We start from the raw sequence: 25,437 nt of genomic DNA on the forward strand, positions 1-25,437 counted from the left end.
CGACCGTGATGAAACGAAAGCGCAGAGCGATCCGGGCCTGCAAATCTTGCCGTGAAAGAAAAGTCCGGTGCGACCAGCAGCAGCAAGGCATACCATGTACAAACTGCAAGCTCGACTCGAAGCCTTGCATTGTGCTTGATCGCAAGGCCGCCGCGCAGCCCATCATCTCCTCGTCTCAGTGTGGAGTGCAGCTCGAAGCCAGCCGTCCGATGCTCTGTATGTGTTGACTCTTGCCTGTAACGAGATTCCTCTGAGGACTAACAACCAGACAACTGCGCAGCGGGAGGTAGTCCAATTTATTCTTCCGAATCGCGGAGACAAATCGACAGTAACGACGGAAGCATGTCTTTATCCCGACAGCCAGCCTCCGATTCTTGCAATGCATCCGCGATGGCAGGGAACGGGCCATTCATACTGGATTCTGCAATCCTAGGGACGCAGGAGTTCAACTGCAGTACCATCCGTGGCAAATATGCACCAGCGGGGCCCCTGTCCCAGACGACCAAACGGCAGACCGGTGGCGTACCATCGTTCATTGCAGCCTTACCTAGGCATCTTGAACCAGCCACCATTGAATTTCTTGCCAGCAAAGGTGTATTCGAAGTTCCATCGAGGACGGTTGTGAGACAGTTTTACTCGGTATATTGGAACACCATCCACCCAATTTTCCCCGTCCTGCATCCAGAGGGCGTTGCGCTGGCTTCACCTCCTGCTGCAGTCCCGAATAATAAGGGAAACCCCCGTCCCAGCTTGTTGGAGGTACATACCATCATGATGGCTGTTTGTCCCGTAAGTTACCGAATCGAAAGCTTACAAGAATGTCACGACTCCGACTGCTGACATCGACTTAGTTTGCGCCGGCCTCTCTTCTACAGAAGCTTGGACACAATAACGCCCAAGATGCTCAGCAGCTTTGCTATGAGCGCGTCAGGCATCTCCTACATTGCGATGTTGAATCTGATCCCATCGCCCGTTTACAGGCCCTCTTACTTATGACGCAAAGTACTGAGGTAAGAGATGGTGCAAGAGATTGCTGCTTCTGGTCCGGGACTGCACTCGCCTATGCCGAGTCCCTCGACCTCTTGAAAATGGCGCGTGCTACAAAAGATGCCAAAGACAAGGGATTTTTGCACAGCTTATGGTGTTGCTGCTTCGTCAGCGAGACCATTTTCGCCTTCAGTCGGCGGCGGGCGCCCAAAATGCGAATGGATCTCGAGTGTGAGCAAGCTCTGCGATCACCTGAGTTCAACGACCAGAGATTACCAGTTGCGAGCGTGGAATCATCGCCATGCAATCCCGCCGGTGCTACAGCGCATCCCATGGAACCCTTTGGGAATCTCGTGCGCTTAATGTCTCATATCAATTACATGCTCTCAATAAAGCACGCTGCTCCATATCCGTCAAGTCACCACGATACTATCGCACTTGGGAGTGAGACGGGCTCTTTCATGGCTCTCACGAGTCCTGAACTGGAAAACTGTCGCAGTCAATTGCAGAAGAACGCAAAAATCTTGTCTGAGAAGCTCAGACAATCACCAGATGAACGTTCCCCGTCGGATGCTGGACCACGTGCAGCATCTGAGAGCCTTTTCTTGCGGATGCTCATGGCGGCTGCAGACTGCGTGTTTTACTTTGACCCAAGGTGCACATTGCGGTGCCGTCATACAGCAAATGAGAGAGTGAATTGCAGGAAGCTTAGAAAGAGAGCCTGCGATGCTGCACATCAGAGTTCTCAACTAGCCAAAGATGCGTTGGGTTCACAATGTCCGTATTTTATGCCGGCTTGGAGGTGAGTTTGGAATCGCGCAGAATGCTATCGCCCGCTAATGCATGAAGCCTCCATTTTCTCTTGCCTCCCGTGACAATCTTAATCCTTGAGGCCAAATCATCCAACGGAGAGGCACACGACCTAGCGATCCAAAGGTTGGTATCTCTGACGGGACTTCTGCAAATGCTCGGAAAGAGATTTACGGCTGTTCAACGGGCTGTTACATTGTTGGAGGCTGCTATCAAGAGTGCTGGCGGGCCTTTACAAACACTGGGAATCCCTCCACGAGACGGTACGTCACATCATATCTCTGGAGAAGCCCGCAACATCAACTCTTTTGCCAACGGTTTTTCAGTCTTTCCGACACACCTGGAGTCCCTTAGCCCGGTCACTGAAGACGGAAAGAATTCCAGGCAAGGGAGGGCGATAGGCGGGGAACAATTTAGCCCCAACCATTTTGAGTGGATTCGAGCAGCCAATGTCTCGACATCACCTGCAGTGGCAGGGAGTCCAGTACGAAAGGCCGCAGGCCAGGACATCGAAGGCCTCTCATCGTCTTATCTCTTCGAGCTCGAGGACCGCTATGTCGAGCAACTCAACGTCGCCAGTGACACGGTGTTTGGAAGTTGGTCGTCCCCTTCATCGGCTGACCCTTACACCCAGCAGTGTCTCCAGCCGACCCTTAAAGAATTCACCGCAGCTGACGACATCACATCACCTTGGCTAGGTGGATGGGAAGACCTTTTGCAGAGCCAAACCTAGAGAATTGATATCCTTTTGCAGACCGGCAGACGCTTCACATAATTTACAGTCGCATGCTTTTATACATCGAATAAGGAAACACCTACGGAACTATCCATGGCGTGAGACAGGTCTGATCACGCCTTTCCACATGCCGATGTTGCGTCTCTTAGGAAACGCCGTGCTTGCCGAGTTGACGATCGGTTTCGTGCTCGGGATTGTAATCTCGGTCCTTGGGAACTCGCGCACACGCTTCCCCAGGCAGCATGGGTCCCTGCTCCCGCAGACATTTCCAGAGCACAGGCCCTGGCATTGACTCCATAATGGTCTAGTCATTCTACGAAGCGCCTTCTCTGGGGTTACCCCAGATGCACCAGCCATCGATTGCCCAATCAACAAATCCAAAAAACCGGGGCGGCTGGAATTCCTCGGTCGGAGATTGGTGAATTCGGAGATCTTTCTCCTCGGCATCTGGGGCATCGACCAGGTCCCCCTGACCCAGAGCGTTGGGTATATACCTGGAGCGTGCTCCAGCTACGCCCATGGACCATTGGCTATTGTGTACTCCTTGATGGGGCAGACGCATCAGTTTGGTGGTGCCCAGTATAATTCCAAGATCGAAGTGCAAACCTGTCGACAGTTCCGCAACCCTCTGGCTTCATCATACTATTTGTGAGGATGGGGAACTTTCACGTTGGCTATTGGAGCTCGCTCCAAGGCGGGTGGCTCCAAGCCAGCATCATGCTCTCGTCCGCCATGGCCTTTCTGCTGTTTGGCTACGACCAGGGAGTCTTCGGGGGTCTGATCGCGACGCCGCAGCTGCTGAACGGGCTCGGGATCGCGCCCACTGACGCCAACCTTCAAGGGACGGTGGTGGCCATCTACGACATCGGGTGTCTGGTCGGCTGCATCGGGACCGCCATCTTCGGCATGAAGGTCGGCCGCCGCGTCCTGGTGATGATCGGGTGCTGTCTTCTCATTCTCGGTGCTGGGCTTCAAGGCGGAGCAACATCGGTCGCCATGATGATTGCCGGCCGCGTCGTGGGCGGATTCGGCACGGGCATCAACTCCTCCATCATCCCCGTGTGGGTGTCGGAATGCGCTCACGCCTCGCGCCGCGGCGCCCTCGTCTCGGTCCAGATCTCGATCGTCATTCTCGGCCTGGTCATTGCCTACTGGTTCGACTACGGGACCGTCAAAAACATGACCGGGGGGATCGTTTGGCGCCTTCCACTCTACTTCCAGATGGTCTTCTGCGTTCTGACGCTCGGGACCATTCTGTTGCTGCCCGAATCGCCACGGTATCTGTACAGCAAGGGACATCTCGAAGAGGCAGACTCGGTGATTGCTCGCATCTTCAGCGTGGCCATCGACCACCCCACCGTCCTACAGCACCGTCGCGAGGTCATGCAGGCGTTGGAGGTTGAACACGAAGTCAAATTCCGGATTTCCGACATCATCTTCGACCGGTCGCCCGTCAACGCAACATGGCGCATCTGGATCTGCATCCTGATCCAGTTCTTTCAACAGCTGGGAGGCATCTGCCTGATAGCGTACTACGCCTCATACCTCTTCATCAACAATCTCGGCATGACGCAGAACCAGGCCGGCATCACTTCGGGAGGCCTGTCCCTCGTCTTCTGGGGTGGCACGCTGACCGCCATCTGGTCTGTCGAGGTCCTGGGCCGGCGGCCGGTCCTGCTCTGGGGAGCCGTGGGTTGCTCCATCTGCATGATCTGCTACACCATCGGGCTGGGGGTGTACAACGACTCGTCCTTGACGGCATCGGTGGTCTTTATCTTCCTGTTCGAATTCTGCTACGGCTGTTCGTGGTGCGGCTTGCCTTTCCTCTACGCCGCTGAAGTGACGCCGCTGCATCTGCGCCATGCAGGCTCGGCACTGTCCGTGGGGATGGAGTGGCTCATGACGTTTGTGGTCGTCAAGGTAAGTCGTCCCCCATTCGCTGGTCCGATCCAGCAACCATCAATGGGATGGTCATGATTAGTCTAACCAATTCTCTGTCTCTCTCCCGCAGGTTGGCCCCATCGGCATCACGCACGCGGGGTGGAAATTCTACCTCCTCTTCTGCATCGGCAACGTCCTGCAGGTCGCGTTCATCTACCTGTTCGTCAAGGAGACCAAGGGCCTGACCCTGGAGGAAATCGACTACCTCTACGCCAAACCCGAGCACCGCGCCGAACTGGAGGAGAAGCTGCACCACCACAGGATTAACAAGGCGGACGGGGAGGCGGTCCTGAACGACCAAAAAGACGAAAAGGATCCCGGTGACCCCTCACACACACAGTACGAGTATTCCCCTAAATGATCTTTTCACCCTTCCTAGAAATGCTGGGGTGTGCTCTCGAGATGGAGATTTGGGCCATCGGCCACAAAGTTGACAACCACGCTCTCTGTCCAGACCTATGTAAACCAGAACAGAAACAAATATCATAAATATCCAGGCCACTCTCTCTGTTTTTTTCCCTCTTGCTTTCCTCGATGTAAACAAACAGCCGTACGAGGGTCGAACTTTGACCATCACTTCGCTTGCCGATATTCCTTTTGGGTTGGTTGCATTGCACGGTCGGCTGGGCTGCTGGGTCTCTACCGTAGCCGCCGAAGCAGTTCAGGCACACACGCCAACTCCATCAGCCCCGAGAGGGTTCGAACAGAGCAGTGATGATTTGCAGATTGGTTTCAATACGATATACTAAGTCGTCTCACTGATCTAACCAGACAAAAGTCGGGTGTCTTGTTGCGTAACGAGCAGTTTCTTGAGTCGATGTCGACGGACGGATTTTAGAAGCGTTGGAACCATCACCAGGGTCAAACACCACGGGCAGGTATAGAAACGGGGAGGTTTGTTCTACCGCCCATAAACCTGTAAAGTATTTCCTACGGTAAGAAGTGCCCATCAGTGTATACTCCGCCGGCTTCACTATCTGCGCCCAAAGTTAGCAAGTCCGTCTGGGCGGGACAAATCCACGCTTCTCCGACCATGGCCGCCTTGCGGGACGTTGTCTGCAAGACAATATGTATATGTGTCGCAGAGTCAGACTCCAGGGCCAAGCCTCCGTGGCAATCATTCGTCCCATTCATGGACCCCCTCCACGATCGGCGGTGGAACGTCCTGGTCGACCAGGTACGCGGTGGTGTCCTGCCCCCCGATCTGAGCCACGGTGGTTCCGTTGCCCAGCCAAGCCATGGTGTTGGCGCCCAGGGCGTCGAGGTACTCGTATTCGAAATCCTCGAAGCGCGGCGTCTCCAGGGCCTTCTGGGTGTGGATCGAGGCGCCGGGCCACAGCGCGGTGACGCGGCCGTTCTGCTTGTTGCGCTTGAACCAGGATTTGCACTGTTTGGTGGCGTTAGCTGGCGGCGGTACAAACGAGAGCGACCAGGACGGGGGGAGAGGATGGAGGGAGAAAACGACGGAGGGAAACAATAACGAAAATCGAGTCTTTCAAACGTACGGTTTCGGTGAAGACTGTCTTGGAAAAATATTCGTCGACGTGTCTGACGAAGTCGTTGGTGGCTCTCTCTCTGATCAAAGCAACAAGGTCAGCCAATATGTACTGAGGTCCAACGCATGTTTCATGTTAAGAAAAGGGGGTAACGAGAGGCTTTCCACGTACGTCACGACCATGGACTTTATGTACTCTCGCTGGATCTTCTGCACCAGCTTGACGAGATAGAGCGTCACCGACTCGAGGAAGAAGATTGCCGACCCGGACCCGGCGCCGCCGTTGGGGCCAAAGTAGAGGAAGAAGTTGGGCATTTTCGGGACACAGATCGAAAGGTAGGCTCGAGGGTCGGGATTCCACATATCCGCGAGAGTTACCCCGTCGAGGCCCACGATGGGCGGCTCGTTTTCCATGGACCTGCACACCCCCGTCAGTCGGTCAGCGCAGAGAATTGGAGGGCCAACGACGACATACGTGTCGTAGCCGGTGGCGCAGATGATGACGTCCACCTCGCGCACCCGTCCGTCGTTCGCCCTGATGCCGTTCTCCACCACGGTGTCGATGCCACAGCCGATGAAGTCGACGTTGTCCTCGACGAGCGCCTCCAGGAAGCCCGGCCCGGGCGTGAGCCGGCGGCAGAAGGGCGAAAAGTCTGGCCGCAGGCTCTCGTAGATGTGTGGCTTCTTGGAGAGCTTCTGCCTCATCGATTCGTCGTTCAGCGCGAAGAAGGCCTTTTGCTCCTCGGTGCCCTTGAACAGGATCTCGGGTTTGGCGTTCATGATGCGTTCGATTTCCCGGCGGTATCTGAGATACTCTTCGGGCTTCTCGCGGTACATCCTGAGCTCGTCGGCCGAATATTTGTCTGTAGGTTGAATCAATATTTACCCAGTCTGGCCCGAGAGAGACATACAGTTATCCGTCACTCCGCGGTTGGAGTTGTCGGCTCCGTAGCCCACTGGTGACACCCATGTCTTCCCCTTCATGTAATGGTCAATTCGGGCTGCGGTGGGCTGGAGCTGAGGCACAATCTGGATTCCTGATGAGCCACCTCCGATGACAGCGATTCTTTTCCCTTTGGGATCCAGCGGGGTCTCCCAGCTCTTTCGATCCGCCGAGTGTAGGAGAGTCCCCTTGAAATCGCGAAGGCCTGGAATGTCTGGCCACTCCCACCTGTTGAGAATCCCGGTGGCTTTGATCAAGATGTCTGCCCGATCAGTAAATTTCTGGGGTTCCCGTCAGCACATGTGAAAGTTATGTGTATTGCTGTATCGTCTGGCAGAAGAAAATGGTCTGCATACTCTTCCAGTCTCGAGATCTTCAATCTCCACCTCCCATTTCCCGTCCGACGCCTGCCACTGGGCTCCAAGGAAAAGATGTCGCAGTTTGACATAGCGCTCGACATCGTATCGCCGAGCTACATTCTTCAGGTAGCGGTGGATTTCTGGGCCCGCGGCATAGAAAGAACTCCAGTTGAGGTTGTTCGCAAAGGTGAATTGGTAGCTGTGAGCAGGAATGTCGCAGGCTACACCAGGGTAGCTGGAACACATGTTTTAGCACCTGTGGCGTGGAAATGTGTATAGCGCTATGGCTGGGGAATTATACCGATTCTCGTGCCACGTTCCACCAATGTCGTCCGATTTGTCGTAGATGACCAGCTCCAGATTCTTGATCTTCTGGGGGAACCGGATGGCTGTCAGCATGCCAGAGATACCCGCTCCTATACAAATCACTTTGATCGGGCGATCATCGTCGATGGGCTTTTGGCTGGGTGCAGACCAGTCAGTCTGCGTTTCGTTGGCGGCAATCATCGCGCTGGTAGAGTCTGGCAATATTCGTGGTTGGGAATCAAGACTTAACAATCCAAACACATTTACAGCCCCTACAAGCGTATCTTCAACAATCCATAACCTCACCTTCTCCGTTCCTCGGTTTCTACGGACCTACATACATAGACAGGAATTCACTTTCGTGTCGGATTTGTGGGGGGAAATGCTTCAATTGGACTGTCCGAGGTACACACAGCCTCGACTAGTCATCAATTCCGAAGTCATTGGAGAATTCGTCGACATCTCCGCCACAAAGCCTCAGTTGCTGGTGTGCTAGCCTACATTGTCTTTACTGGTCCCTGTCTGTTTACTTGTACCATCCTTCTCCGAGAGGGACGCTGAACTAAGTCGGGGCATTGAAGCGCTAGCTCCGAGGTCAGCGGGTTTCAACGGAGATGTGGCATCCTTGAAATTCCCCAAATAGACACTTCGCTACTTGGATGTACGCGTCGATCAACATAGCATTAACTGAACGCTGAAGCTGAGAAGCGTCCTGAGCTGTCCTAGAAGGATACAATGTAGGCCAATCTACCTCTTGACGCGGTCATCGTTGGTGCCGTATCCGCAGGCATTTATCTTCTTGACAACTCTGAGAACTTGGAATATAGGGGGTGTCTGGCGTTGGGACTGTTATCTAGGTATAGATATAGACACTAATGTCCTGCTCTACGAATACTCTACACCGGACCTGTGGAAGCGTTGGATAGAGCCAAGCAAATGCAGACAATTCATTGCACATTCAAGTGGCAACAGATAGTTACGTTAAAAAGAGTTTCGTAACCCTACTAGTCATAGGAGTATGGATACTACTGCAAGACCCTCTGAGGCACTGATAGGACCTTACCTCGTACATACCTCTTGCGCCCCTATTACGATAGTACCACCACGGCCATTCAGCACTCTTAATTTCATCCAGTTCCCGCTCAAAACGTGTCAGCTAGCGACATACCAGACATGCCAGACATACCGCCAACCGCGAATACCAGCCCACCCACCTTCAACTCCTTCATCATCACCCAGTCCTTAAAGGAACGGAATAAAAGCGGCAGGACAGTGGCGAGCGACGAATCCCAGCATCGTTGCAAAAGCAACCGCCAAAGCTGATACTCCAATTTCAGGTGGAAGCCTGTTCGACCCGGCCGAGATAAGCATGGGACCCCAGTCGCGTTCAGGCAGCGAACATGATAGACCCGATGCGGACGCAGAGATCCTGCAGGCGGTCCAGAGGGCCACGAGAGAATTTGCCTTCTGTCCGAATCGTGTTTGGGGAGTGGCCAAGTGTCTTCCGGATGGAAAACACAATTTATCCCGCTTGTTTCCACCCAACCACGACATTACTCGGTTTCTTCAGCAGCGGGACCAAGACCTTGCCGAGCACAGTCAGTGTACCTTTGATCTCTGCGAACAATCACAACGGGACTTTACCTCTGTTCACCAGCGCCATGAGATTTCTTCGGGGGAACATCACTGCAGGCAGCTCGAGGACCATTTCCCCCGGGATTTGCTCGACAATGCGGCCAAGGCAGGTCGTCTGACTGCCTGGGCATTAAATGGCAAGTCCATAATCAGCTTCCCTCAAAGCTACATGGCCATCTCTCACGTCTGGTTGGACGGGACCGGCTGCGGGACCTGGCCTGAGAGAGGAGTCAATCACTGTCTATGGAACTTCTTCCTGAAGATCGCGCAGGACTTCCAAGTCGACGCCATCTGGTAGGACACAATCAGTATTCCGACGAATAAAGCCGCCCGCAGCATCGCTATCAGTAGGATGCACAGAAACTACGAGGACGCACGATTGACATTGGTACACGACTGCTTTATACGGAAAGTGTTCTGGGACGACCACGATGTGAAGGCCTCAGCCGAAGCTGCTTCTCTCGCGATTGTCATGTCACCCTGGTTTAGTCGAGGCTGGACCGCGCTCGAGCTGGCACGATCTCGCAAGGTAAAGGTGCTCCTCAGTAGAGCCAGTGGTTATGTGGTGAAAGACCTAGACACTGATATCCTCGCAAGCGCGACCGACTTCTCGGTAAGCAGCTGTCACAAAACCGCGACCCAAGCAATTATCAAGCTCCGAAATTTCAAGATCACGTCGATAGACGACCTCATCACTGTCCTCAGTCCGCGATATACCTCTTGGGGGGGTAGAGACATGGCAGTCATCGCCGGTCTCTTGACTGATGTTGAGATAGCGGGCAAAGAGTCGCAGCAAGAGATCTACCAGAAGATACTCAGACAAATCGGCCGAGTTCGGCACGGGCACCTGTTTCACAACTCGAGCACCATGTCTCGGGGGTTTGGATGGTGTCCCACGAGCCTTCTTCACCTGCCACTGTCTTTATCCGAGACCAGTCTACGCCTTGAGAAGGACGGCAGTGTCATTGGCAAGTGGAAGGTTCTCAATCTGAGTCGCATCCCAAAAGAAGCTTTTGTATGGAACGGCATCCACCCACTGACGGAAGCAGCACTTCGCCTGGCTTCCAGACAGCCTCGGAAGCATGTCCTACTCATTGAGCCTGAGACTGAACAGGTAAGAAGGGCTCTCTTGGTTCAACTGATGGGGCGGGACCGACCCCCATCGACTCTCTGCTGCAAATTTGTTGTCTGTGTCCACCTTCACCCCCCGCAAGATTTTCAGGACAAGACCTGCACCGAAACTGAAATCAGGATTGGAGATACTGACGGCATGGAGGAGATTAGTATTAAAGATTTGGAAATGACGATCAGATGGTCGGATGCCGCTGTGTCAACAACGGTAGACTATGCGGGATGTGTGGAAGATGGGCAAAGTACGGGTGCATCTGCCCCTTGTCTCTTCAAGTCGGGGTCTGTTACAACATCAGTGGCTTCAGCAGAAGACGGCTCGACCCTGTTGCGGGCTGCTGAAAGAGGTGCCGAATTCGACGTCCAACTATTGTTGGATGCCGGGACCCATCCTGACTGTCGAGACAAACACATGCGGACGCCTCTGCACCGTGCAGTGTGGAAAGGTCACTACTCGATAGTGGAAGAGCTCATCCGGCACAATGCCACTCCGGGGTTGAAGGACGAGGTTGGACAACTTCCAATACACCTGGCAGCGGAGCGCGGCGACGCCCGAATGTTTGAGATGCTCCTATGCGCGAAGACGAGTTCAAGTGCGGATTTCAATGTCCAAAGCGACAACGACGGACAAAGCGTCTTGCATCGTGCGGCTTGGGGCGGTTCAACAGCCGTGATCTCACTCCTGAAGGAGAAGTCCAATTGGGAGACCCGCGACAAGCACGGAAAAACAGCCTTGCACATAGCGGCGGAGAAAGGCCACACCGCGATTCTGAGGCAACTCCTCGACTGGAAGGTCGACACGAACCTCCGGGACAGCTACGATCGAACGGCGTTGATCAATGCGGCACAACACGGCCACGAGTCCGTGGTCAGCCTGCTTCTCGGCCAGCAGGACATCAAGGTCAACCCTGCCGACACCCTAGGGCGGACAGCACTCTTATGGGCAGCGCGGCGCGGACATGGGCCGGTCCTACAGCTTTTGCTCGAACGCAAGGATATCGAGATCAACGTGAGAGATCATCTCGGACGTGGTGCATTGATGTGGGCAGCATTACATGGCCACGACCACATAATCCGAGTTTTCCTCGAGCAAGAGAGCCTTGACATCGGAGTTCTCGATGGATTCGGACGCCCACCGTTGTGGTATGCAGCCGTCTTTGGCCATGCGGAGTTGGTGCCACTGATTCATGGGAAAGACGTCGACGGGTCCACGGGACTGGAGGACTGGGTACGTCTATCCCAAGCCTCGCATCGCGGCTATGAGACATTGTTAGACCTCCTGGTGGCCGAGCATGACTACCACAGATGGGACAAGGGATATGACCAAGATCCGGTGCTGTGGGCGGTCAAACACAGAAACTACGAGCTGACCGAGCTACTACTGCTCCGCTTTGGCCTGCGGGCGGACCTGGGAGACCGGGAAAACCGAACGCCACTGTCGTTTGCGGCAGAGGATGGATTCGACGCCGGCCTGGATCTTTTACTGGATGCCGACGAGGTTGATGTCGCTGCCAGGGATTACCGAGGACGATCACCACTTCTGTACGCCGCTGCAGCTGGACACGAGGGGGTGGTTCGAAAACTATTGCTGACCAACCAAGTCGCCGTCGACGCCAAAGACGAACGCGGTCTCACAGCCTTTTCATGTGCTGTTGGTGGGGGTCATATGGCTGTTGCCAGACTGCTCCTGGCGACCGGTAAAGTCGATGTCAACTCCAGGAGCAATGAGGGTCGCACTCCGCTCTCGTTCGCCGCCGGCTTCGGAGAAGACGATCTGGTTCGGGAGCTTCTTGCCAGAGCCGATGTGGACGTCGACGCAAGAGACCAGCAAAACCGGACGGCATTGTCGTATGCGATCCAACACGGCCATGAAGCGGTGGTCCACCAACTCCTTACCAAGACGGAGGTCGATCTCGACCTGTCGACTAACTTTCTACGCACTCCTCTCTCCTACGCTGCCGAACAAGGAAACGAAAGTCTGGTTCGAAAGCTCCTCACCACGGGCAAGGTCGGTGTCGATCAGAAGGATTCCAATGGCCGAACGCCCTTGTCGTATGCTTCTGAGAACGGTCACGAATGCATTGTCACACAGCTCCTCGCCACTGGCACCGTTGAGATCGATTCAGTCGACAAGGAAGGATCCACCCCTTTGATGTATGCTGCTCTGAGTGGAAATGAGAACGTCTTCGATCTCCTGTTGTCGACGGGGAAACCTATCCTCGATAGGAGGGACCGCAGAAATTGGACACCACTGATGTATGCAGCCAGAATGGGGTACGTGACCTTGGTAGAACGACTTCTCGCGACGAAGGAGGTTGATATCAATGCGAAGAGTCAAGATAATATGACGGCGTTGGCCCATGCCGCCCACCGTGGACATTTGGCCGTCATTCTACGCCTTCTAGCCACCGAAGTGATTGAGGTCGATACAAGGGATGGCAGCGGCCAGACCGTGCTCAGTTTGGCAGCTCAGGGCGGCCATGATGTGATTGTCCGACATCTCCTTGGCACCAAGGAGGTCGACCCGAACTCGGAAGATTCTTATGGCCACACACCTCTGTGGTATGCATCGGTCAATGGGCACCATCGCGTGGTCAAAACGCTCCTCGACACGCATGCAGTCGATGTGAACGCGAGATTTCGGGAAGGCATGTCGGTCTTATCCCATGCGAGTCGCAAGGGCCATGACGCCGTGATCGACGCGTTGCTGGCCGCCGACGACATCGATCCTGACCAGAGGGATGAAAACGGACGGACAGCGTTGTGGCATGCGGCAAGCTTTGGGCACGCCCCGGCGATCCGGCAGCTGCTCCTTTCACAACGAGTGGATGTCAACGTCAAAGGCCTCGAGAACCGAACCGCGCTCTCACTTGCCGCGCAATTGGGACATGAGAATGCCGTGAAGGAACTTCTCACCGCAGAGCATGTCGACCTCAATTTACCAGACGACACAGGTATGACGGCGCTGGCTTATGCCGCTGGGGCGGGAAACCCCGCCATCGTGAGAATGCTTCTGGCCACCCAGAGGGCGGTGGTCGATTGCCGGAGCGCCAGCGGACAGACCCCCCTCTTCCATGCGGCCGCGAGTGGAAGCACGGATATCGTCGAACAGCTGCTCGCCACCGGAGAGGTCGACATCGACGCCAAAACAAGTCACGACGGCTCGACGCCGTTATACTGGGCCGCCTTCTACGGCCGAGACGAAATCGTGGCGCTCCTCCTGGGCTCCGGCAAGGTCGACCCGAACTGGGAGGGGAGGAACCTGTTCTCGCCGGTGTGGCAGGCCGCTGTCCATGGGCATGTCAACGTCGTCAAACAGCTCCTGAGCACAGGTCAAGTCAGTATCGACCGGCTGGTCGACAAGATGGGTCGGACGCTCCTGTCCCACGTAGCTGCGGAAGGGCACGTCGCAGTGGCGGAGCTCCTGCTCAAGACAGGAACCTATGAAGTCGACTCCCGCGACGACAGGGGTCGGACCGCCTTGTCTTATACGGCCAGTTACGGACAAATGGCCATGATCAAGATGCTGGTCGCGACGGGGGATGCTCATGCTGATTCAAAGTGCAATGCCGGCTTGACACCGCTGCAATATGCTGCCAAAGATTTCACTGGGGGCGGCAGACGAGACCTGTTGGTGCAAATGGAACGGATTTTGAACTCAGGCTACTAAGTCAACAACACAATTGGAGAACGCTTTTGATACAGCAACGTCCCACGCCCGGCTTCAATCCGCTATTTTGGCCCCTCAATCAGCACCTTGATCGCCTTCCCGGCCTTCACATCCTCAAAGGCCTGCTCTGCGTCATCAAAGTTGACTTTTCGGCTGATCAGCCTCTTCACGTCGATCTTCCCACTGCCCGCCAGGTCCACGGCCATCGCATAGTCGCCGGGACCGTATCGGAAGCTGCCCTTGACGGTGAGTTCTTTGGTGCACGCGGCCATGATCGGGAAGGTCATCTCGTCGCGGCCCATCCCACCTTGCACGTAGCTGCCGCCCATGCGGAGGACGTGGATGGCCGTCTGAACGCTGGGTTCGGCTCCGCTGGCATCGATCGCGACATCTGCGCCTGCGGGGAGGTCATTCTCGTCCTTTAGTCTCTGTGCGTTTTCCGCCGCCGAGACTTTGGAGGGCACGAAGGTTGACGTCGCCGCAAAGGATTTGGCGAACTCAAGGCGCTCGGTGTTGATGTCCACCGCCACGACCTTGCTGGCACCCAGCGCCTTAGCCACAGCGCAGCAGAGAAGTCCTACCGGGCCGGCGCCAAAAACCACTGCCGTGTCGCCCTGCTTGAGACCCGATTGTTTAGTGATATGTACCCCCACAGCCAGGGGCTCCATCAAAGCCCCCTCTTCCAGTGTCATGTTGTCGGGCAGCTTGTAGCAGAAGTCCTCTGGCAGGATGTAGTATTTTGCCAATGTGCCATCGTACGGCGGTGTCGCCGCGAAGGCCATGTCGGGGCATAGATTGTATTTCCCTTCCTTACATCGCACGCAGTGTCGGCAGGGGATCCCGGGCTCCATCGCGACGCGATCTCCCTTTTTCAAGCTCTTGACACCAGACCCCACTTCCAGCACGGTGCCTGCGGACTCATGGCCAAGGACCATGGGCTCCTTGACCACAAAGTGTCCTATCCTGCCATGTTGCCAATAGTGGACGTCTGAGCCACAGATGCCGGTATAATTGACTTGCAGGAGGACGTCCCGGGGGCCGGTAAGCTTGGGTACGGGTCGATCTTCAAAGCACACGTCTTTGATTCCGCGGAGGACGAAGGAGTTGTTCTCCTGCGCGTTTGTCAATACTGCGATCCCAGACACACAACACCAGCGGCCTACCTTCGTTTGCGTTTCTGTGGCCATGGTCTAAGAGGTGAGAAATCAACAAGGGGCACGGTCAACTCGAAGCAAGTGCGGGGTGCGCAGGGAGATATAGAGAAAGTTTTCACAGGTCTGAGATTGTTGCTGTGGAAATCAGCTATAAAGGTGGCGGATGTTTAACCAGCGCCGCCGCCGCCGCTGCCGCCTGCGGACCGCCTTCCACTGTAAGTAAGAAGAGCCCATAATTCCAGGGTCAGTCCATCCCAAATGGCGCGCCGATACTGACCACCGGAGGCACACATGCAGCCAGAATGGTTGAGAAATTTAGCCTAAAGAGCGCGAGCTCAACAGCAGGAGGCGGTGCGGGGCATTGAATCTTGAATCTGCGAGTTTGGCGGGCATCATCATGACGAGGCGGGCATCGGAACAATGCCGTCCGAAGCTTGCAGGAGCTGCTCGGGCGTCGGTATAGGGTATCCCGGGCTAGAGGCTCAATGGCCGGCTTCGATCTGGACAATCTTGTCGCAGTTGAGCAGCCCCAGAGGGTCGAATGCTTGCTTGAGCTGGTCGGACATTAGTTTCAATCACTCTGATGACATGGAATGGCTCCAGACTGACCTTGCGCATGGCATCGACGGTTTCATCTCCCAGCTCTTCTCGCAGGTACTCTCGTTTTTTCAACCCAACACCATGTTCACCAGTGACCGTTCCCTCCATAGCGATGGCACGTCGGATCATTCGATGGACCAGCTCTTCAGCGATCTTCTTCTCGGTGTCGTTGTAAAGGAGAATTGCTGGAAAAGGTCAGCTCTTGAAGCGAATGGTGGAGCGCGGGTTTCTTACTGTGGAAGTTCCCATCTCCCACATGGCCACAGATACCACCGATCAAGCCGCTCTTGGCCACATCATCATGGGTCTCTTGAATGATGTCTGCCAGTCGGCTGATGGGGACAGCCTGTTCTGTGTCAGTTTTGTATAGGACCGTGGACATGGCACAACTCACCACATCGGTAGTCCAAACGTGGTCACTGCTGTTCTTCCGCATCGCCATCACACTCCACAGGGCCTCTTTCCTCGCACTCCAAAGTTCTGCGGCCTCGTCGTCATTCTTTGCGAATTCGAAACTCTGGTTGTGAGTCCCTTTGGCGATGTTCCGGATGATCTTGATCTGTTCCTTTACGCCTTCAGTTGTCCCAGCAAACTTGAAGAAGAGGGTAGGAGCTTCCTGCCACGGCCTGCTGGTCATGCCACTTTTGTTGATGCAGCGCATTTGCACATCGTCTAGAATCTCCATTCCGGCAAGCTGAATGCCTTCTCCGACAACTCTCGCAACACACTCCGCTGCGGCATGGATGGTGGGAAAGGTCGCAACAGCGACCGACTGGCTTTTAGGGAGAACCGTGATCTTCAAAGTGGCCTCAGTGACAATGCCCAGCGTACCTTCACTCCCGATGAACATCTGCGTCAGATTGTAGCCGGCGCTTGATTTGCGGGGCCTCCTTCTTGTCTTGATGATGGTGCCGTCGGCGAGAACGACAGTCAGAGAGACAACCCAGTCGCGCATGGTGCCATATCTGTAAGCGTTTGTACCCGAGCAGCCAGTGCCAACCATGCCTCCGATTTTGGCTCCTGGGCCTGGATCCGGTGGGAAGAACATGCCATGTCCTTTGAGTTCTTCATTGAGGTCTTCCCAGCCGAGCGCAGGTTGTACAACGATGTCCAAATCTTGGGGTCGCAATTCCAATATCTTGTCCATTCTTGCCATGTCGATGCATATTCCTCCTCTTGTGGGCGCAAAGTGGCCTTCGAGACTGGTTCCGCCTGAGAGCGCTGTGACGGGGATCCTTCGTTCGTGGCACACCTTCATAATCTTGGACACTTCTTCCGTAGTTGCAGGGTATACAATGGCGAACGGTCGTTCATTGGGTTTGGTCGCGTAAGAGGACCATTCGGAACCGGAGTGCGCTTCGAGGTCGTCGGGAATCGTCGACACGTTGTCCTTTCCCACAATTTGGGCGAAGTCTACCCAAGCGGCTTGCAAATTAGAGGTTCTCGTATCGTGCTGGGGCGGGTGTGCTCGAGATAGAGGGGTGGTGGAAGAGGCATCCAACGGTCGCTCTCCCCTTTTGCCCAGGTAGTAGGCTGCGGCGGCGACGGACAGAATCACTTGTGTTGTTAGCAGAGAATAAACCAGCGACAGATGAGAGCAGTACCGAAACTGAGACTGAGCGTTCTACCCCCAGCACCTCCTCCCCGAGTGGTGGCGGCCCTAATATATTGTTCCTCCGAAGCTCTTTCACGCTTTAACCTGTCCGCGGTGCTCTGGTACAGCTGTCCTCGGAAAGATAGGTTTTCTTTCGCGTCGCCTTTGCCTTTCTCTTCGAGCTTTGTGGGCGAGCTATGGAATGACCGTGTGGCCCATGGAGTAAAGCAGGATGACCGTTCGCGCTCGGCGCATCGTAGGAGGGAGCCGACTGGGCGACTGAGTCGGGCAATTGACTTCATCGTGGATCGCAGTCGAGATGATCAGAGGGTTTCTGCTGCTGGTGTCTAACGCATCTTCGAAGGCATCTCGACAGATATAAACACACAGCCAAGCTCGTCGTCCAGGAGAAAGTGGCGGCACGACAGCGGACCGCCGGTATGAATTGCGGAGAAGGTGGTGGGAGGAGTAAAGAGCGCCAACTTAGATGCGGTTCGTGTCAATGCATCGACAAGCAAATGACGATGTTTTCCCGAGGCCGCAGGACTCCAGGAAATGAGAAGTCCGGTCACCCCCTTCGCCCAGCACCCTCTCACAGGCTTCATCCCCTAAGCCACTGTGTACTTTTGCTGCTTATGTATGGGAGCTGGCACGCTTAATTTTCGGTGCTGCTGTCGCACACAAGTCCGCTGTCCACGTCCAAGACCTGCCCTGTGCACGCCTAACTGCGACATCTCAATAGGCACCTCGTATGACCGCCGGAGTCGTCATATTCTCCCCGGGCGCCGCCATGAGCTCAAGTGATAGCTGAACAACAGAGATGATGTTTCTTCCATCTCACCGATCAGAGACCTCGGAGAGAAGCCATGATGCTCAGGTATTCAGACTTCACACTGCTACTACCTCGACCGGGAAGAGACGCAATTCAGGCATTCAAAATTCCGAACGAGCGCCCGTGCGCTTGAGAAGGCCGTGGCCATGGATACCTGAAACTGTCTGCTCTCAGCCATACATCACGGCTATGCCATAGGAAGAAGTCACGCCATTTTCTACAACAATACGGATAAGTACAGCAAGGAGTCAATGGCAGGATGAAGCCACTGGTTCATTTGCGCCAGGCTGTTGAGTTGCCAGGAAGCACAACCAGCATTTACATCTGTTTTAGGCGCGGTTATTCATAACAGGAGGTAAAGGCACGACTATCCTTGGATACGCTAGACCAGTGATGAGTCGTGCTGGCAGGCAGAGATGCTGCACTTTCTCTATAATTGAGAAGCCTTCTCTCACGATGTGCCTGATTGCGAAGTTGCGCTCCGGACCCTGTTGGTACCCTGAACGTAGCTTGATGGTGTCAATCTTCCACTTTCAATCCAATTTGGTACACGTCTCGGTTGGGAGAAACACTCATGGTACATAGAAGATCGGCGAGGCAGCATCGGGCGCATGAGATGTCGACAAGTCGTGAATGTGCACCAGCTCCGACATTTACGAAAGACCAGACTGAGCTCTTGTTCATGTATTGGATCGGTGGACAGCCATATACGCCGTCCCCAATGGAAATGCAGTGTTCGCAGATTGCCAACAACCGGTACAGGGTCCAAGCCCATCGAAGGGCGCAAGTCGAACCGTGGCGAGACGAACAGCACCAGACTTTACCAATACACATCAATTAGGAGCTCCCCGCCATCCTGGAAAGTCAGCTTATGGCGTGATCCGATGCGCCGATCCGCGCCCAATATAACATATTTTCCCGAGGTACAGCGCTCTTTCTACACTCTATGCTCCTTTTATTCATACGCTAGATCTTCGAAGGCAGTTAATTCGCGACGTGAAAGACTTCCAGGGATTCTGCACCGCCATAATGTCGTTCTCCAGCATCCCGATCCTGGATCTCTCGCTGGCGCGGGACCCGGCCACGAAACCGCAATTCCTCGTCGATCTCCGCCATGCGCTGCTCGAGGTCGGCTTCTTGTACATCAAAAACACGGGGATCCCGCCCGCCCTGATCGACGAGGTCATGACGCTGGGCAAGTCCTTCTTCGACCTCCCCGAGGAGAAGAAGCTGGAGATCGAGATGAAGAACGCACCCTCGTTTCTCGGCTACAACAAGCTCGGCATGGAGATCACGCGCTTCAAGACCGACTGGCGCGAGCAGATCGACTTGTCGACGCCGCACCCGGTCCCAGGCCCCGATGATCCCTTATACAGGAACTTGTTGGCGCCCAACCAGTGGCCTGATCCCAGCGCCTTGCCGCGGTTCAGGGAAGTGTACGAGGACTACATGGCGCGCATGGGCGATATGAGCATGGAATTCACCAGTCTGATAGCCGAAGCCATCGGTCTGCCGTCAGACGCGTTTGCGCAGTTCTTCGACGAAGCACAGCAGCATAAATTGAAGATCGTCAAGTATCCCGATTTAGCGGAGCTGGGCGTCGAAGGGGAAGCGCAAGGCGTGGGACCCCACAAGGATAGCATGCTCACGAGTTACCTCCTACAAGCGAGTCATCACCGGGGACTGCAGGTACAGAATGCCGAAGGGCAGTGGGTGGATTGTCCGCCCATTGATGGGACGTTTGTGGTTGCGATCGGACAGGGGATGGAAGCGCTGACACAGGGCGTGTGTCAGTCGACGACACATAGAGTGCAGAGTCCGCCCCGAGGTTCCGGCGCGCGGTACAGTATCCCATTCTTCCAGGGCGTCAGTTACGACGCAACGTTCGAGAGCATGGACGTGCCAGACTCGGTGAAACAGCTGAGAGCAGACATTCTGGCGAAGAGGGGCGGGCAGAGGCTGGACGATATCGAGTTTACATTTATCAAGGGCATGTGGAGTCGACTGGGCGAGGCGACCCTGATGAACAGGATCAAGAGCCACCCGGACGTGGGCGAGAGATGGGTAAGTCTGAGACTTCCACATCATAAGATCCGCGCTTCGCATACTGACTTTTGCCGCAAATAGTATCCTGAGCTGTTGAAGAAGATCCGCGCAGACCAGGCGGACGAAGCAGCCAAGTTTGCCGCCGCCGAGGCTGCAGCGAGCAAGTCGACGTCGATCCCAGCGCAGCCGCAATCTATACAAGCGCATTAGCGGGACAGAGTAGAGACAAATAAAAATGTAGAATTGGAAGGAGCCAAGATTGAGTTGTATCCCCTGCCTCTCGCAACTATCACTTCTTGATAAACCCGCGACACATCAGCGGAAGTCTTGACCCCAGGTAGTGATACTCAAGTCACAACTAGCTCGAATATTTATATCTCATCTCGACGAAGCCTGTGTGCGAGTGCTGCAGCCAACAATCCAGGGTTGATAGGAAGAAGTCGAGACATCGAGGTGTGAGTAGATGCATCACAGCAGTACCCGGGGAACTCAGTTGTGCGGGAGCCTTTCACGTAGTGAGCTGCTCCTGCAAGCCATCCTCTAGAGCTCTGTGTCGAGGTGAATGATGGCCACAAGAGCACAGGCTCGGACTGGCCACTCAGACCGGTGTTCATTGTATTCCTCATATCAATTGCAAGTACAATAGTCCTTCTATGACAATAGTCTCGTGCCCCCTCACCATCTGACGCCAAGCCAATTCAAGTAATTTACCCCACTTGTAACGTACCCCACTTCTCGCTTTCACGTGATTGGAGTGGATTCCACAAGACCCACGTTCCCAATTCTATACGAAGAAAAAGCTGCAGAGCAGTGCAAATCTCGCCTTTCGGCTTCAGCTTCTTCTCAACGGCAAAAGCAGAACAACGAAAAAAATAGTTAAATCGGTGCCAGCGTGACTCACACCTCCCAATCTGGCTTATCTCCGCGCAGGATACCTCGACACACAAAACCCAGAGACCAAAAAGAAAAACTCTCCCGTAACAAAAAGAGCTCCTCGAACATGATACGACCGCGGGAAGATTCGAACTCCCAATCTTTGGTGCACGTGATCACCGAAAACCAACGCCTTAACCATTAGGCCACGCGGCCCAGAGTCTCTGGGTCATTTTGTGAGAGAAAATTGGTGGGTTGTGTATAAGGCCTTGTGTTTATTGGGCGGAGGAGGGGGCGGTGAAAGGAGGGTACAGGAGGGGCAGGCGGGCCGAGGGACAGTGAAGTGAGCTGCCTGAGGAGTTGAGCGCCTGGCTACTTACTTGGTTATTCGTGCAAAGAACCGAGAGCGGAGTAAGCTACGTTCTATGAGTGGCGAATGGGATGCCCGGACGAAACCTTCAGTTGCGGATAGTTGCAGGGCCCGTGCCACAGGAGACTCTGTGGTACGGGCATCTGCTGGCACGACCAAAGGATTTTGGCGCATGCCCTTGCGAGGCATTACGTTTGGAGACGTGGTGTAAGGCGCCGTCTATTCTCTGCTGAAGGCACAATTCGACCTCGCCGCCGGCCTCGGAGTCTAATGGGAAAAATTATAGAGACAGCCTCCGGCGAGGGCAGAGCATATGAAAACTATTTGAGACAGCTGCAGCAAGAGCCTGATGGGGAGCGCGGCAGCGAGGTCGAATTGTGCCTTTATCAAGAATAGAATAGACAGCGCCTTACACCATGTCTCCAAACGTAATGCCTCGTAAGATCAATCATCGGTTTTCTCTCGTGCGAAGGTCTGATTCCCAAACCCCACACAAAGCATAATCACACTTTCAAGCTTGCGTGGAGGTTGAGCAAGCGTACATTGAGCAAGTTGTAATGATGACTCGTGAGAGGACGAAGACCTAGCGCAAACTAGAGAATACCTCAGGATATCATGAGAACCCATGATATCCTTTGGTCTCCCCCACCCCCGACCAAAATGCGTCTCGGTGGATACCATTATACTCAGCGGCGAATCTTAACCTGTCCCAAATCCGTTTCCGCTTTCAGACCTGAGCATGAAAACCATTAATACACGATGTCAATTGCCTCCCCCTCGAGGGAGTGATAAACTTGTTCGCGGTGCCTTCGGCACTTAGCCCCCAAGAACGACAAGAGGCAACGCGTATTTCCAGGGAGGAAAATCACCGGCACGAGCCTTATTGCAACCAGGACATGTCTTTCAACAAAAGGGCGGTGATATTCCATAGTTCTGTCGGCAGAAAAACTTGGTCGTAACACGTCTCCCTTTGCTCCTCTGCGCCTCCGTCAGCCCGTCCGCAAAGGTGGCAAACAAGTCGCTGCGGCATATTGGGTCCTTGATCTCTCGCAACTTCTGCACCGCCCATAATGTGTCTTCCTTGCGCATTGACTCGATTGCATACAGAAACAGCGGACGCAAGTAGCCAGCACTCAAATGTCCTTGATCATTGTACATATTCCACTCATCTGCCGCTTCGACCATCTTTCTGATCTCTGCCATCGCCGACTTGGCTTCGGAGGACGCCAGAGGAGGATCGGACAGCGTTCGACCAGTCTCTATGATCTCAGTGTAATACGCGGCGTTCGCAATGCCGATGGCCGTGATCAATGGTCGAGCAATTTCTTCTGCAAAGTATGCGTGAATGTTGGTGGGAGCCAGACGGCAGATATCAGGTCGGTGAACCCATAGCTGGTACAGCCGAGTCTTCAGAGATTGCATCTCGAGAGCCACTTCGTCCTGATCCGCGGGGGTGATGCGAGAGCGATGATAGTGGCTGAGGTCTGCCACTTGAGTTGAAATTGTTTCTAGATGTACGTGGAAGTCGAACAAAGGTGCTTCGAGGTATCTCAACAGCGACTCCCGTGGCTTTCGATCGGTGTGTGGTGTTGATGGTATCATTGCATGGTCTGGAAGATTTCGGAGAACGCTCTCTGAGAGGAGACCAGGATTGCCGCCACGGCGTCCAGATGCATGCAGTAATCTAAGCCACGCCGATATCCTAAGATCCTGCGGCTCAAGTAGATTGTGAGTTGCTTGCAATTTCTCCACGAAAGGCAACGACACTTCCGAGTCTGTCAGTGTCAAGCCCGTCTCGTCGAACACGAGCATTTCAAACAGGCTTAATAGCAAGGCTACATGAAGTGTCTGCGTGACCGGTTCTGCTTCATTACTTAGCATGGTCCGAAAAGCAGCCCTAGCTGCATCGTGCAGGCTATAGACCGCTTTCGACACCGGCACCCCCAGTTTCAGCGCCTTGTAGAGTGCTTGCACCGCTAAGATGGCAGCCGCGATCGTCCTGTGATGGTTTCCAAGACATGTAGTTTGGGTTTTGAATTCTTGCCAGTTCAGATCATCTATCACAGAAATGGTGGCCGCCGATACATGGTCGAGGAAATAGTCGAACGAAGGTTGTGCATAAGCTTCGGTGGCTGCAAGTCGGTCAATGGTGGTGCACAGATAGATGTCCTGCGATGTCATTAGAGACAATGCTTGGGGTGAGTTCAGTATGTCGAGATCCAGCGCAGCGATCCCAGGATTTCGCGCAAGGGATGCGGGTATGACGGCATAGTCGGGTAGGAGTAATGATGGTGAGGCTACCGAGTGGCTTGTGCTTGCAGGAGACACCGCTAGCCTGGGAGTGTGCTGTAGAGACAGTGTTGCATAAGTCTGAGGAGTTCCATAGCAGTGTCTAGGTGTCGAACGAGGCACGTAGGAACACGTTCGCTGTAGCCTCTGACATCGCCGGCATATGGGCTTATCCTCGTCACATTTCAGCTTGCTTCGTCGGCACGCCAGACATCCTGTGCGAGTACGACCTCTGGCAAGAGTTGGGTGCAATTTTCTGCTCGGTTCACATCTCGTGTCTGTCATGGATACCTTGCAGGTAACGAGTCTGTGGGCTGCGATGCTAAGCTGAGGCGCAGCTATGGGAGCATTGGGCTTTCCATTATTCGTACGTTGCGAGATGGAAGGAGACGAAGATGAGTGACGAGGCGAGGTTACCAGTGGCATTCAAGGGACGTGGCCGATTGGTGGGCGCCGATTGGGCGGGGAGAGTTTCAGGTCACATGACACGGGCTTGCCTTCGTGTGGCTCAATGGAGGAACATGGTGAATGCTACTACTTGTAGGTCCTGGGGACCGTCAGACTATATACCTTCAAGTAATCTACACAGGGCTACTAGCGCCGTTCCGAGGCCTTCGGAGTTCCTTCGCTGACCGTCATTACATGGTCCCGGCTTTGCCAGCAGTCACATTCCGCGTCATGATCTTTGCATTGGGCAGTCGAAGAACAGGTCAAACACCACGCCACACAATGATCGTGATTCTTTCCAACGCTCGACTGCATGACTACTGATCTGCGCCAAGGTAGAATTCCTGCTTGAATGCATACATATCATGGAAAGTACAATACTCTGGAGCCCCGAGCTCGACGTCTCTTGGTAACCTCAACAGCCAACCATCAAGATATGATGTGATGCGAGTTTTATCCTCCAGGCCCAGCAAGCGCAAGCTATATGCAATGCTGATGTGAAAAGAGTATGTCGCATGGCCGGGGTGCTGCATCGCCAGCTGTCCAGCAATGTTGTCTCGCAGGTCTTGCAATCCTGTCTCTTCTTCTTTGGTCTTGGGGGTCATTTTGAGAGCTATACCGTCATCGAGCGCCTCCCATCCTGCCACATACATCCTATATGGCGGTCCATGCGGAAGTGCAAAGCTCGCCATCCTCTTGCGAACATGCTCGTTGCACGCCTCGAGGCTGCAATCCAAGGACAAATCACCAGGCCACGATTCTCTTTTGCGGATTTGATCAGAGACGCCCTCAAATATCGTCATGTGCCAGCTTGATGACGGTAGAAAGGCAAAGAGTTTGGCGAAGTCTTGTTGCTTCACGTCTTCCTCGAAATCCAGCAGTGATCGGTACAGCGGGGCCTGAAGGGGCAGATGGCAGATAACGGTATTGCCAGGAAATGGTAGAACAGTGCCATCGGGCTTGAACTTGTGGCCAATCCATCGCGGATAGTCTGCGTGTGGGAAGTCTTGCTTCGGAACTGGCTCAATCCGGTCGTTGCAAGGGGAGTCAGATTCAACGGCGATGCTCCTGAGGGCGGTCCTGATTGACATATTCAGTGATTAACGCGGTTCTTGCTGTGCTTAGATCGGCTGCTACGCTGAGTACGATCGACGACAATGGCTATGGCAATCTCCCCTCTTTATAGCCACCGGGGCAACTTGCGCCTACGTGGCGCGAGCAT

General features: G+C 54.5%; 7 protein-coding genes and 1 non-coding gene across 8 annotated transcripts; 5 read left to right on the top strand and 3 right to left on the bottom strand.

The window, feature by feature from the left end:
• Positions 1–390: 390 nt before the first annotated feature.
• Positions 391–2,530, top strand: PV07_01748 (uncharacterized protein; the record flags this gene model as incomplete). The annotated part of the gene is made up of 3 exons (XM_016388309.1): positions 391–789; positions 852–1,789; positions 1,837–2,530. The coding sequence occupies 3 exons, from the start codon at positions 391–393 to the stop codon at positions 2,528–2,530; spliced, it is 2,031 nt and encodes a 676-aa protein (XP_016255237.1).
• A 720-nt stretch (positions 2,531–3,250) lies between these two features.
• Positions 3,251–4,835, top strand: PV07_01749 (uncharacterized protein; the record flags this gene model as incomplete). Its single annotated transcript, XM_016388310.1, has 2 exons — positions 3,251–4,453; positions 4,545–4,835. 2 exons carry the CDS (start codon positions 3,251–3,253, stop codon positions 4,833–4,835), a joined length of 1,494 nt encoding a protein of 497 aa, XP_016255238.1.
• Positions 4,836–8,946: 4,111 nt separating this feature from the next.
• PV07_01750 (uncharacterized protein) lies at positions 8,947–9,510 on the top strand (the record flags this gene model as incomplete). Its single annotated transcript, XM_016388311.1, has 1 exon — positions 8,947–9,510. The coding sequence occupies one exon, from the start codon at positions 8,947–8,949 to the stop codon at positions 9,508–9,510; it is 564 nt and encodes a 187-aa protein (XP_016255239.1).
• A 54-nt stretch (positions 9,511–9,564) lies between these two features.
• PV07_01751 (uncharacterized protein) lies at positions 9,565–14,010 on the top strand (the record flags this gene model as incomplete). Its single annotated transcript, XM_016388312.1, has 1 exon — positions 9,565–14,010. The coding sequence occupies one exon, from the start codon at positions 9,565–9,567 to the stop codon at positions 14,008–14,010; it is 4,446 nt and encodes a 1,481-aa protein (XP_016255240.1).
• Positions 14,011–14,072: 62 nt separating this feature from the next.
• On the bottom strand, positions 14,073–15,197 carry PV07_01752 (D-xylulose reductase A; the record flags this gene model as incomplete). Its single annotated transcript, XM_016388313.1, has 2 exons — positions 14,073–15,122; positions 15,174–15,197. 2 exons carry the CDS (start codon positions 15,195–15,197, stop codon positions 14,073–14,075), a joined length of 1,074 nt encoding a protein of 357 aa, XP_016255241.1.
• A 449-nt stretch (positions 15,198–15,646) lies between these two features.
• Positions 15,647–17,660, bottom strand: PV07_01753 (glycolate oxidase, subunit GlcD; the record flags this gene model as incomplete). The annotated part of the gene is made up of 5 exons (XM_016388314.1): positions 15,647–15,718; positions 15,774–15,949; positions 15,999–16,110; positions 16,159–17,321; positions 17,369–17,660. The coding sequence occupies 5 exons, from the start codon at positions 17,658–17,660 to the stop codon at positions 15,647–15,649; spliced, it is 1,815 nt and encodes a 604-aa protein (XP_016255242.1).
• Positions 17,661–19,055: 1,395 nt separating this feature from the next.
• PV07_01754 (uncharacterized protein) lies at positions 19,056–20,628 on the top strand. Its single transcript, XM_016388315.1, has 2 exons — positions 19,056–20,254; positions 20,318–20,628. The coding sequence occupies exons 1-2, from the start codon at positions 19,220–19,222 to the stop codon at positions 20,444–20,446; spliced, it is 1,164 nt and encodes a 387-aa protein (XP_016255243.1). The 5' UTR covers positions 19,056–19,219; the 3' UTR covers positions 20,447–20,628.
• Positions 20,629–21,242: 614 nt separating this feature from the next.
• Positions 21,243–21,325, bottom strand: PV07_01755. Its single transcript has one exon. It is a non-coding gene; the product is annotated as a tRNA-Arg (tRNA).
• Positions 21,326–25,437: the final 4,112 nt, after the last annotated feature.

Source organism: Cladophialophora immunda, assembly GCF_000835495.1.
Source record: "Cladophialophora immunda strain CBS 83496 unplaced genomic scaffold supercont1.1, whole genome shotgun sequence".
Lineage (NCBI taxonomy): Eukaryota > Fungi > Ascomycota > Eurotiomycetes > Chaetothyriales > Herpotrichiellaceae > Cladophialophora > Cladophialophora immunda.